Source organism: Notothenia coriiceps, unplaced genomic scaffold, assembly GCF_000735185.1.
Source record: "Notothenia coriiceps isolate Sejong01 unplaced genomic scaffold, NC01 NC01_scaffold00038535, whole genome shotgun sequence".
In the NCBI taxonomy this organism is placed as follows: domain Eukaryota; kingdom Metazoa; phylum Chordata; class Actinopteri; order Perciformes; family Nototheniidae; genus Notothenia; species Notothenia coriiceps.
In genome coordinates this window covers 70,721-83,713 of record NW_011371236.1, presented here as the reverse complement: position 1 = coordinate 83,713, position 12,993 = coordinate 70,721, and the positions used below count along the sequence as shown (strand labels likewise).

Here is a 12,993-nt window from a genome sequence, read left to right as displayed (position 1 = left end):
TGTGTGTGTGTGTGTGTGTGTGTGTGTGTGAGAGAGACCCAGTGCCTGGGTGGGAATTCTGCAACAATAACGCTTGTCCACCTTGTAAAATAACATGACAGAGGAATTTCCCTGGAATTCTGCTCTGTGTTTGACGCTGGTAGGGAATGCAGCGCGCCAAATGCCACAGAAACGTAGAAGACCTCTCTCTCACACACACACACACACACACACACACACACACACACACACCCTGCAGGAATGTCTCCCCTATAGGGACGAATTAGCATGCAGGAAAAGGACACATTCACTCTTACTGTGCTCCGCCTGGACCCCCCAGCAACACACACACATTCAGCCTGTTTTACAGCCTGAGTCACAGTGGTCATTCCCTGTTGATATGGGAAAGTAAAAAGCTATAATTATATTCTTTAGCGTTAAAATAATTGGTAGTCAATTTGTCATCATGACATAAATTGCTATCAATCAATTACATTATAGAGAATCTTTACAGCATCTTTACACTGTCTTCTATTATCTTAAATTAATTGTTTGTATGTTCTCAGATACACTTTTTTTTTTTGAAGATTTCATTCTGGTAACCTGCGATTCACGGTTTTTCAATATTTTCTGACATTTAAGTATCCAAACGATTTGTCAAAAAATAACAGATAAATCAATAATGAAAATAACAACATAAGCAGTTTCCTCCAACAAGATTTTTAAGGCAATTCTAAGACTAAGAAATGATTGAAAACTGAAAGTTGTATCCATTTATTCTCCATCTCCTCCATGATTAGTATAGTTTTAGTAATGGATATTGAAAAACGACTGTCGCTTTTATCTAGACCCTCCTCATCAGCGTACCTCAGCAGAATAATACATTTTATTTTGTGAATTCATAACGACTACTGTTGGCTCCCTTTCAATGTTTCCTGGTGATTCGTTGTACGGTAACTGAAACAATGGTAAGTACAGATTTTAAGAGGTTTCTGACAACTACTCTTGAACCTAACCCTACACTGTGGCTACATTACTAGTAGTCTGCACTGTAAACTAATTGTATTTATTTATAAAATGTTATCTGCATGCTGTGAAGTGGATCAAATGAGCCACAGACCTGCATGCATTTTCAAAAGTGGGACTCTTGAAGTAGCTGAATCTGGTCAGTAGATCAGGTTTTGCTATGATACCTCAAGGCTTTTTTTCAATCTCTTATAACCCTCAAACACATCTACACTTTATGGTTTTAGGAAGTCAAGCTGGCGTGTGTGTGTGTGTGTGTGTGTGTGTGTGTGTGTGTGTGTGTGTGTGTGTGTGTGTGTGTGTGTGTGTGTATCCATTTACCCTCCCCGAGGATGAAGACAAGAATAAGAGGAGGAGGGGAGAGAGAAGAGGCTCTTAGTCTGTCCGTCAGGCTATTTCTGACTGCTGCCATTTCTCTGATTAGATTATGGAGAAACAGAAACCTGGCCCTCCATCGTCCTAACCTCCCTCTCACTCTATCTCCATACATTTCGCTCTCTCCATCCCCCCATCTTCCCTCCGCCTCATACTCAGCTTCTCATCCACCTTTTTCTCAGAGTCCTTCCCTCGTGGACTGCTGTCCATCTGTCTCTCTTTCTGTCCCAGAGAAGTAAAGGTAAAACGTCAAATATGACAGGAGACAAGAAAGATGGGAGAAATCAAACATGTATCAAAGCAAAAAACTAAAAGGTACCAAAAGACTACATTCCCTTTGGTAACTTATTGTGTTCCTTGATCAAAGACAAACTCAAGCTGCACACAGAGCCACTAGAGTCAGTAATAATGCATGGCCTTAGTTTATTGGTGTAAATTATCTAAACAAGCTCTAATCAACTCAATTACAGATAACATTTGGGGTGTTCACGGTGCTAAACATCCCTGGTTCCTTGTTCTCTGTTGCTGTCCTTCCCCATCTCTCCCCTCTCATTTCCTCTCACCTCTGTCCTTTCAGGTAAAATAGGCTTACATTAATCAATAAACAGACAAAGCACATTATACATAAAACACTCCTGTTAGTCAGGAGCAGTGGCACATTTTGTCCAGGCAGTTACAAGTAGCCGGGTTTATTGAGTAAAAAAAGCCCTAGATTTGAGATGGTCTAAAATAAATGCTCTGAACATGAACAATGCTGATTAATATTCGAAATCATGCTCATGACATCTACTGCTTATGATTACTAATCTCTGTTTTGATAACAAAAAGATAGCTGAAGAAGTTTGGGTGCATTTGATTTCAGAGCAGTTTCTGTGCTGCAGCAGCTGAGAGGTGCAGCAGCAGGTGGAGGTGGTGAATGATGAACGACTGCAGGCTCTCCCATTATCATATCTGTCGCTGCTCTTAACGGGGGATTTTCATCCGTGTCCCTCCGCACTCCTCTCCTCTCTCCCTCCCTCCCTCTCCTCTTTATTGTGCTCCCCCAGGAAAGCGATCGATGTCACCTCCATTACCTCAGTCCTCTCAGCTCTAGAGATGCTCCTCATCCATGCAGCTGTGAAGCAGCGGCAGCCTTTGTACATGTTGGACTCTTGAGTTAACGTCGGGCTTTCAGTGGCTTTGTTGTGGTTCGGGCCGGACCGACGGACAGACGTTGCACACACCGGATGCCTTCCGGTTACCGCAAGGCAATCACGTGACAGTCCCCTGGGAGAATTAGCATAAAAGACAAATAAAGGACCCCACCAAAAACACACCAGTCTGCCCTCCTTTCTTTTAAAGAAAAGGAAAGAATCCATTCCGCCTAATTCGAACCTTGCTCAGGGACAGCTCGCGTGGCAGATTGCAGCCTAATTAGTTTAGAGGGAATTTAATTCAATTAACTTTCCACAGCTCCGCGCGCCCCGCCGCTGGGCTGCTTTCAGAGCGCGGGGCCAGAGCTCGAGATCTAATTAGCGTGTTTGGAGAAGCTCTCCTGCGCGCGGCCATCCCTCGCTGCTCCAGCTGTGGTGTGTGTGCGTGTGTGTGTGTGTGTGTGTGTGTGTGTGTGTGTGTGTGTGTGTGTGTGTGTGTGTGTGTGTGTGTGTGTGTCTCCCGGGACCTGTTTTTTTTTTTTTTTTTTATCCTAAAAAGCTTCTTTTTTAAGTAACATGCCGTTATCCATTAGGATAATACAGATCTGGTGCCGCAGTGGAGAGTTGTACGCAGCATGTGAATAACCGCAGCTGCTCTGCGTCATATTCCGGCTGATGAATGCATGTTGAATTGATGTAAGAGTGGACTTAAATTAGTGTGAGTGTAATTTGATGGGTTAAAATGTATGACCACATTTGTGGAAATTGACAAAACTTCAGCCTGGTGAGCCTTTGTGCTGTACAATGATTTTATTCTCATTAAACTGTAATTCACTTCACGTTTTCCATTCCAATCTTATTATAATTTCGGGATTGTTTACAATATTTACGTTTAGTCAAGCAGCAACTGATGCTCTTCACTGCAACCAGTGGCTGTTTAAATGTCCCAATTATGATATGTATATGCATCATGTCTTTATAAACTTCCCTTAAGTGATATGATGCACCTTGGCCCAGATTAAAGCATCGACCTTCATAAAGGGCACAATATTGCACAAAAAAATCTGATTAATGGTATTAAATAAAAATAAACAGTATGATATCCTATTTGTATCAGTATTTTATTTTCCTGTTGAGGGGTAGGCTAGGGCCCACGTTGATTTTGATCACGTGTATCAACACTACACTACCTGAGTGGAGAGTGCAGGTGCTGCTGCTGCTGTAACCCGGTTAGACTCGCACAGTCGTCTCGAGCCGGAGCGTCACGGCACATTCCGGTAATTGGGGATTGAAATGCGGGGACAGGAGCACCGACGGGACCCCCCGGCCCCTGGCCAAACACCCCCTCCCTCCTGCACTGTCTCTCATCCATCACCGGGCAAATCAAATGCACCGCCAGCCTCTGCTGCTGTAAAGACGCAGGCTCATGTTAACGGCAGGTTATGTGATGTTGTATTTATTTTATGTGCGATCAAATGCACCTCTGAGGGAAGGGGAGCTTAAGAGAGGCGATGACACGACACATTTTAGTGACACTGCAGGTGCACACAGCCAGCTGCTCACACTGACCTGGTGGGTTTAGGCAGCTGAGGGAGGAGGAACATACCAAATGTGAGAGAAGTTTGGTTCCTAATATATAATTATACAAATTATTGGCCAAGAGTATAGGATTTGTCACAATTGACATCCAGGATATTTAAAATAAAATCTCAGCTACATTATGGACTCATGCTAAACGGAAAATGTTACACAGATTAAGGAAATATCTATTTTATACCGTGTGTTTATGTGGTAAAAAGAGATAGTGAGTGAATTCAATCAACAATGTTTTGCTTTTGCGTAAAATACGCACAGGTTACAATCAAATCAGCATTAAGGGACTCATTTATAACGGTTTACAGTGCAACGAAAACAGACTCCCACACGATGTTCACCGTGATTCGCCATGGGCCTAATAATTCAATATGCACCACCACAAAATGCAAGAACGAGAGAAAATGCATGCATGTAGGAAAATGAGTTTAACATTCAATCATTTTTTACCTAGGCCCTATACTATTATTATTAGTCACGTTATCAAGGTCAAATCATCAACAATAATTAACAGCTTTATATACATAAAACATGTATTATAATAATCTAAACTCTCACTGTAGTATATTGTAGGGGTTTTAAAAAGCATAAATGTGGCTATTTGTTAAAATGTTCACAGCTATTTTAGTTTTTTCTTATTATACACTATTATCATATTAATTCAAATGTAATCTCAGAGTGAATCAAGCAGCATGAGGGTTATTTTTGCGCTTCTGCAATATTATCAAAACGAACAACATTAATATCTGTTTTTGTCTCCAGTTGCAGCAATGATCAGTTATGCTCCCATGCATCGTAAAATCAGTTTGCCTTGCAGTGGCCCTGACTTTATTTTACTCTTACTAAAATATTCTAAGGTGTGTGTTTTACAAATCTTGACATAAAGGAGGTTTCTACCCAGACATGAGGATCAATAGCTGTCTCAGTCTGAATCAGGAAAACAGCTTTCGGCGCACAGGACATGTTCTGTTTGGAGCTTTCATGATGGATGGAGCTCGCAGGCCCTCTCTCTGACTGACAGCTTCACTTGGTGTTCAGACCACCACCGCGTGTCACGAGACAGATACCGGACTGGGGCCTCCCGCGTGGCTTTTCTTTAAACCAGTGTTCCATCTTTCACTCATCCCTTATCCCCTGTCTTTATCCATACACCTCTCCATCTCTCCATCAAGACCATCCATCCAGTCATCCATCATAGGGACCAGTCTCTGCGCCCTGACACACACACGTTGTCCTGCTGCTTGCGTCGTTAAGGCCGATCTGCATGCAGCGCAGCGCCACAGATCTGCAGCCGGTGGAGACAATCACAAACAATTACAGTGGCATGAAAGATGGGGAGGACACATGTTGGGAATTTGATTAGGATTTCCCTACAGATCATGCCCCTTTCGTGTTCAAGATAAGATAGACAAAGTATCGGGTATGAATATAAGGGCTAGTGATATCTTTATTGTATTTTTGAAAAAAAATATATAGTGTTTCCAGCACAGAGAAGAGTCAAGATATAAGCCATTTGTAGGCCAAGGCTTCAAATATAGTATATTTGAACAGGAAGCCTTAATTCACAAAGGGAAAAATAACCAAAAATTACAGTTAAATCTGATTATTATTACAAATGCATTAAAACCTACTCAATTATTATTTATGCGTAGGCTATAGTTCTGTAGACCTATATTTTCTCCTTCATTAGCCTAAATGGTCTTTATCGTTGAATTATTATTTTTTGTCTCCTGCCAATACAACATGTTTTTTTTAGATCAGGAAAGAGTTTTATATCAATGATATCAATGATCACTGGAAAAAATCTATTGATCCTTTGATGATAACACAATCATAACCCTCATTAGAAACGGACAGCCTATGTTAAGTGCGTCCATAAAATATCCCCTATAACAGTCCTCCATGGGCCTATAATCCCTATAGTCGGGGTTCCTCTCTCAGGGGCCCTCAGGAGCCTCTCGGGGACCATTGTGTCCCTCTCTGTTGACTCAGACGTCATGAATGCCAAAGATCCCCGTTACTGTTTCCGTCAAATCGCCCCCATGAATGTAAAAGTCCAAAGTTAAAGCCTCCGCAGAGGAGAAGTCTCCCCCTGCGCTGAAGCACTATAGGGCGGATTAGTGGCCTGGAAGAGACCGGTCCCCTCTTTGAAGGGATTAAAGTTTAAATGCATAAAGCGGGAGAGCTAGGGTCGCTCCTGACTGCTCTTTTTGTGGAATGTAGAAACGTAGAGTTTAACTTTGAAACAGTTTAAGTTTCTCGGTAAACTCACCTCTGAACCCAGCAGACGGGACAAGGACACACAACAGACGGCACGTCCTGAGCTGACGTGCAAGGCCAAAAATCACCAGGCTTAAAAAATGTGTGTATATTTTAAGTGACTAAAAGAATATTGGAACTAAGTGGATCACATAAACTCAAATATTTTTAAAAGCCTATATGAGTCTATATGTTTTGGAAAACAAAACTGTTTATGACTAAAACTTGTTGTGTCTTAAAAGTCCATGTGGGTTGGACACGTGTGCGTATATCACCTATAAGGAATAAGTGATAAGGCTGAAATTGATAATGATAATAATAAGAATGGCCTGGTATGTCGTGCGTAATTACGCACACATTTGAATATTGTATGTTATTGTATTTAAGTGCGATAGGCTATATCTTTAGAAATAATTACGTGAAAAGACTATAGGGCTCAGGTTTGCCCTCTTAAACCCAGAGCTCTTGTGCATGGCCTGGACTTGGACACAGCGATAGACATCAGTGACGTTCATCCAGAACTGTGAGCCAACATCAGCAGCAACAACTCTATCAACAGCAGCTCCGCGTGCCGCCCCGCCCCAAACATCCACAGCTCTCACCAACCACATAATAAACGCTTTAAACAAATCTTATTATTTATACTTATTGGTAGTTTAAGTGAGTGCAACGCGGCAAATGCACGCATGCGCGTGTTTGGTGGGTTAATGACATTAAGGAGCATCATCATGCAGCCTCTGGTCAAGAAGAGATAAGAGACACACACACACACAATTCAAACTTAATTAATTTATCGCATTCACGGAAAACCTAATTTTGGTTTGTGGGTTATGTTATTTGTTGAAATGTATCCTCTAATAAAACGCCTGTTAATTTCATGAACAGAGCCTGCAATGTCGTGTTTTCGAATTGCATCAGATTTGAAAACTGCATAGAGCCGGTTTCAAGAATGTGTGTGTGTGTGTGTGTGTGTGTGTGTGTGTGTGTGTGTGTGTGTGTGTGTGTGTGTGTGTGTGTGTGTGTGTGTGTGTTGGGGGCCGTGTGGGATATGACTTATCACATTGTATGACACTGAACAATAAACTTAAACCAATTTATGGAGCGTCAATGCGTTTATGGTTAGCCTGTCGTGGATGCTCAGTTGTCTCCGCAGCCACTTCCCTCTCTAGTCCTATACATCAAAGTGACGCTCACTCTGGTGGCATCTCCGTAAAAAGTGATCGGAATCAAATCAAAGCTTTTAATCTCACCAATCACCGTCACATCTGGACGTGTTCCCCTACATAAAGACTTCTGTGGCTAAGCTTCACTTGTTTCCACGAGCCGTTTGAGGGGCAGTGAAACTATGATCAGCAATGGAGCATTATTCGATCAATTTCCTCAGCCTGTAACAGATACAATGTAGTCACATGTTAATAGGTTAAATATACTGTATTAGCATATATATCGTTAGCATTTATAATAGGGTAGGTTTTTGCAAAAATAAACCAGAAATGATGCTCCCAGAACAGCAAAATGGTGTCTAGCCTGAGTGTTTTCTAATAGATGCATCCAATATCGGACACATTTCAATCCCAAACCGATTGAATATTGCTTTTTTCATTTAAAATATCTACAGGCTCATAATCTTGTGATATTTTAACAAAAGAGGCTGTTAGGCAAGGCTGTTTTCTTACTTGAATTAAAGTATCTCATCAAAATAGTGGAAAAAGAGCATAGTAGACTAAATTCAGGAGAAGACAAAAGTATTTGCCTATCTTGGATTGCTGAACATTGTGAGAGTTTGAGCTGATGAAACTGAGATTAACGCTTGATTTCAGTCCAATATTGACTTGAATCGTCAAAATTAGAAACGTCCGATAAAGGAAACACATGTAAAACTTTTTAAATGAAGAAGCATTTCGTTTTTTTAGCCCTACGATTTAACTCTGCTGACACCTGCGAGCTCGCGATGCTCTGGAGCGCGTGGGCGGTGCAGTGAGTGGTGGGAGGAGTGGGGGGGGCATTGTCATGGAAACTAGACCACCGCCTCGCTATTGTCTCGCGCTCTGCCAAGTTTATTATAAACACTGCGCGAGCTGCAGCGCGCTGTCAAACGGAGAGGAGCAGTCCAGAGAGGAGAGCCGAACAGAGACAACAGGAGAAAGTGAACAAGAAGAGTGAAGAGAAAAAGGCGAAAAACATCTGGATTATTAACCGAGAAATATCAAAAACAGTCCCGTCAGAGTGAGATATAACACTGACAGGAGTTCAGTCCTGGGAGATACTGGAGAGACATACCGAACAATATTCCCTGCAACTCCTCACTTAAAGACGGCTGCAGACACACCCGAGCCCCTCTGCTCACAGTTATTTGCTTTTTTGTTGGCAAACCGGTAATTTGCACCGGCTCTTCTCCATGTATAAAATGGATTACTCCTACCTGAACTCATATGACTCCTGCATGGCGGCCATGGAAGCGTCGGCCTACGCGGACTTCAGCTCCTGTAGCCAGGCCAGCTCCTTCCAGTACAACCCGATCCGGAGCGGACCCTTCTCCAACCCGGGCTGCACCCCCCTCAGCACGGCCAGCTGCACCCTGGGAGCCCTGCGCGAGCACCAGCCCACACCATACTCCTCAGGTAGGGTCTGCGGGGATATACACAATGTTAGAGCAATTATATAAATGTTTATGTTATTCTGTCGTCTCCATCATTTTCTCTGGCTTGATGCTGAGCGGTGACATATTTTAGACGTTAAGCAAGCAGAGGGGTGGGAGGAAATATGGAACTGTGATTTTTGTTTTCGTTATTGACGACCAAATTGTCTATATCGTTAAAAGCCTGAATGGTTTTACATGGATTTTATCTTGATGCACTTAATTTGTCGTTTAGAATAAATTACGGGAAATTAATTATTGGAGAGAGGCAGTGTAATGGTAATTCCGTTAAATGCTTTATTTATTTTATATGATGACTTAATATATATATTGTTTAAGGTGAAACATCGTCTATTAATGTGAGAAATGGCATTGATATGCATGTATGCGCCAATTTATAAAGAAAATAACATATATGCTGATAATAATAATTACAATTATTATTATTATTATAATAATAATATACATTTTCTAAGAGAATAATCGAAAACAACTTCGAATCCCACACACCTGCTGGCCAGAGGCCCGCCTAACGGACACATTGTTTGGGTGATAAAATGTTCATTTGCCTGAATCATAATTGTGTCCAATTCTTACATTCGAACTACATTTATTATTTTAAACTCATTATGCAAATATATTTATTGTTTTGCTTTTTGCAAATCGCATGCATTGATTTAATTCCGCAAAGAACTGCAGACATTTGTCACCCTGTTCTCACTCCCATCAAAACAAGCCTAATGATTTATTTCTCAGAGCAGAGAGGTTCTTTTCTGATCGAGTTAATGTGACATTTAACAAGCTTCAAAATGCACGGAAATTCTCGTTTTATGTTTCTTGATATTTCCATTATCCGTGACCTTACTCCATAATAACCTAAATAGATTTGAATTGCAAACTGACATTTATACTGTTGCTTTGAATTCAAAACATTTTATGAATCCGATCAACAGGCCTAAATTATAGTTGTGTATAGCCTGTAATTAATTTAAGACTAAATTTGGCTACATTATGCTGTATAAAAAAAACAAATAAGTATGTAAAAAAGTAGGAGTTAACCAGCGATCAGCATTTTCATTATTGTTTTATAAATGTGGTCTGGAAAGGACATTCAGCATATTATATATTCTCATTGGCTTTGAAAAAAACCCTGCAAACAATTAGTCAATAAAATAAACCGGCATCCACAAACCAGTAACTAAAAGCATAATTTTACCTTATATATAAAAATAAAAAAATCTTGAAGAGTTATACGGGTTCTCCATCATTTACGCAGGCCCTCTGCTGGTGAACGTTCAAATATTACTATTCCATTAACGGATGTCATTTTTCCCTTACAGTCCCTTACAAGTTTTTCTCGGACCCCTCCGGCCTGAACGAGAAGAGGAAGCAGCGGCGCATCAGGACCACCTTCACCAGCTCCCAGCTGAAGGAGCTGGAGAGGGTCTTTGCCGAGACGCACTACCCGGACATCTACACCCGGGAGGAGCTGGCGCTGAAGATAGACCTGACCGAGGCCAGGGTTCAGGTGAGAGCAGCAGCTTTTATTCTTCTGCTTTCTTAAACATGAAGAGAGTTTCAGGTAGAATAAATTAAACACAACTCAAGCAAAGGAAAACTATGGAATTTAGAGCTATCTGTCTATCTATCTATCTATCTATCTATCTATCTATCTATCTATCTATCTATCTATCTATCTATCTATCTATCTATCTATCTATCTATATCTATATCCATCTAGGCCTATCTATCATTTACATATCTCTATAATGATATATCTTTTTATCTCCATATTTATTTATCTATCTATCTATCCATCCATCTATAGCCTATCTTGTGTTTCTTACACATATTAACTGTATCCCTGTCTTTTTTACAGGTGTGGTTTCAGAACAGGCGTGCTAAGTTTCGTAAGCAGGAGCGTGCAGCCAACTCAAAGGCCAACAACTCAAACGGTACCACGGGCAGCAGCTCCAGCAGCAGCTCAGGAGGGAAGAAGGGCGGAGAGCTGAGATCTTCATCCGATGATGACGAGTCCAAAGAGTCTACCTGCAGCCCCACGCCTGACAGCACGGCCTCCCTGCCGGGCTCGGCAAATGGGAACATGGGCAGCCCTGCCAGCCTGAGCCCCAGCCCGGCTCCTGCCAACAGCGGCTACATCAACGCCTCCAACTCTCCGGTGCTGCAGGGGCTGAAGCCGCCCAGCTGGTCCAACCTCGGGCCCTCCAACCCAGCCGTGGCCCAGCCCGCCGCCCAGACTCAGGAGATTCTGAAGGCCTGGCAGCCGGCAGACAGTATGACCGGGCCCTTTGCCGGAGTCCTGTCCTCCTTCCACAGAAAACCCAACCCCAACATCAAGACGAACCTGTTCTGAAGCCCAGAGGAAGAGGAAATGAGAAACAAACATTATGCTGTCCACTGGAACAGTGAGGAGTTTCTAGCTTTTGTTGAGAGTCAGGACTTACCCATTATAACGCTGAATTCACAGGTGTAGTCTGCTGTAGTTCAGAAAAGCCCTTGGTTCTTCTCTGTAAAACTATCCCGTCAAATTCAAAGCTCACATAAAGTCAAAGGTCAGGTCACCATCTCTAAACATATTATGCAACTGCTACTGAAAAACTCGGAAAATAGTCAATTTCCTTCCTTCTATAACTTCCTTCAATTTCATCCAAAAATCCATTCATACGTCCTCAAATAACCTTAAAAGACAGTATTTAATGATGGAACGCTCTTTATGTACAGGCTCTGCAACAGCGCAAACTTTCGTACACAGTCTTGTTTCCTCTTCGTCTTTTCAGTCCTTCACACATAAACCCACATTCCCACACTCTCTGCATTGCAACAGAGCCTTGGACAGCCTGAGCAGCGGCTCAGGAAACAAAACAAACAAACTTTCACCCTCAAGCACAACTCGACACAGTCTCCCAGCAGAAGGGAACAGGGTCCCCTTAAATCTCTTTGCCGAGCAGAGCAAAGCACCCCACAAATCCAATTAGAGCTGCAGGCTCCAAATACAACACCTCCCCAGTTCAACCCTTCCTCTTTACTGTATCAAGTCCTGACTCTCCCTCTACCATCCTCAATGTGACCCCCTCACTGGTCCCTTCCCTTCACTCCAGCCTTTCTCTATCAGACAGTGGGCACTTTGTTTAAATTAATCAAGCGAATGTTGAGGGAGAACTTAAGGCACGGTGCCGTTTCCTGCCTGTTCTCTTGGTGGAGAGGGGTGAAAGATGTAATAATACACCGAGCAGAGTTTACCCACAATCTAATTAAAACTGACTACAACTGGTTTCTCGCTTTCATCACTGACTGAAGAGTTTTCTGGTGATTCTCCTGCTGGAGATTGGAAAGCACTGAGTTTGTTGAGTCTGTTTTACGAACTCAAACAGACCTAAAACCCTTCACTGACTTTGACTCTCTCATGAGTTTTCCATTAACTCTACAAAGGCTGACACATATGGGACAATTTTTTCAGTAATGCAAAGCAAGCTGGTCTAATGTTGGCAATATAAAGAGAGATGCAGACAGTTACGGGACTTTTCTACTGTGTATCCATTGATTCCTCGATTTTGTTCCCGTTTACGTCCATCCCTTTTTGCAAAAAATCAGCTGTTTGTTCTTTCTCTCACCTTGCGAAATTGCTTGTGTATCATCTATCTTTCTTTTTGAAGCTAATCTCTGAAACAAGACTGATTTCAGAGCGGACCTTTTGAAGAAAGACTACAGAAATCTTCTTAAAAGGGGAAAAAAACATGTATTTATTAATATTCTTTATTATGTCAGTGAGGAAACCCACACATTTCTTTGAACTGCTCCATGACATTTTGTGACTGTAAATTAGTAATATAATAAATATTAGGTAGCTTTTTGTTGATTTCTCTCATGTTGCTTTAAAGAGTTATTTCATTGCGGAGCATCTGTCCCACAGACCGACACGTCCATGAAAACTATGAATCAACAGAAGCTCTAGTGAATGAGAAGTTATAG

The 12,993-nt window shown here is 41.8% G+C and overlaps 1 protein-coding gene across 1 annotated transcript; it reads left to right on the top strand.

The window, feature by feature from the left end:
- Positions 1 to 8,752: 8,752 nt before the first annotated feature.
- Positions 8,753 to 11,377, top strand: phox2a (paired like homeobox 2A). The gene is made up of 3 exons (XM_010797862.1): positions 8,753 to 8,986; positions 10,344 to 10,531; positions 10,883 to 11,377. Exons 1-3 carry the CDS (start codon positions 8,764 to 8,766, stop codon positions 11,375 to 11,377), a joined length of 906 nt encoding a protein of 301 aa, XP_010796164.1. The 5' UTR covers positions 8,753 to 8,763.
- Positions 11,378 to 12,993: the final 1,616 nt, after the last annotated feature.

What these genes read in the sequence shown, in the direction of transcription:
- phox2a (XM_010797862.1), top strand. Translation starts at nt 8,764, where the DNA reads ATGTATAAAATGGATTACTCCTACCTGAACTCATATGACTCCTGCATG. An exon ending in GCCCACACCATACTCCTCAG is followed by an intron (nt 8,987 to 10,343) that starts GTAGGGTCTGCG and finishes TTTCCCTTACAG; the next exon opens with TCCCTTACAAGTTTTTCTCG. An exon ending in TGACCGAGGCCAGGGTTCAG is followed by an intron (nt 10,532 to 10,882) that starts GTGAGAGCAGCA and finishes TCTTTTTTACAG; the next exon opens with GTGTGGTTTCAGAACAGGCG.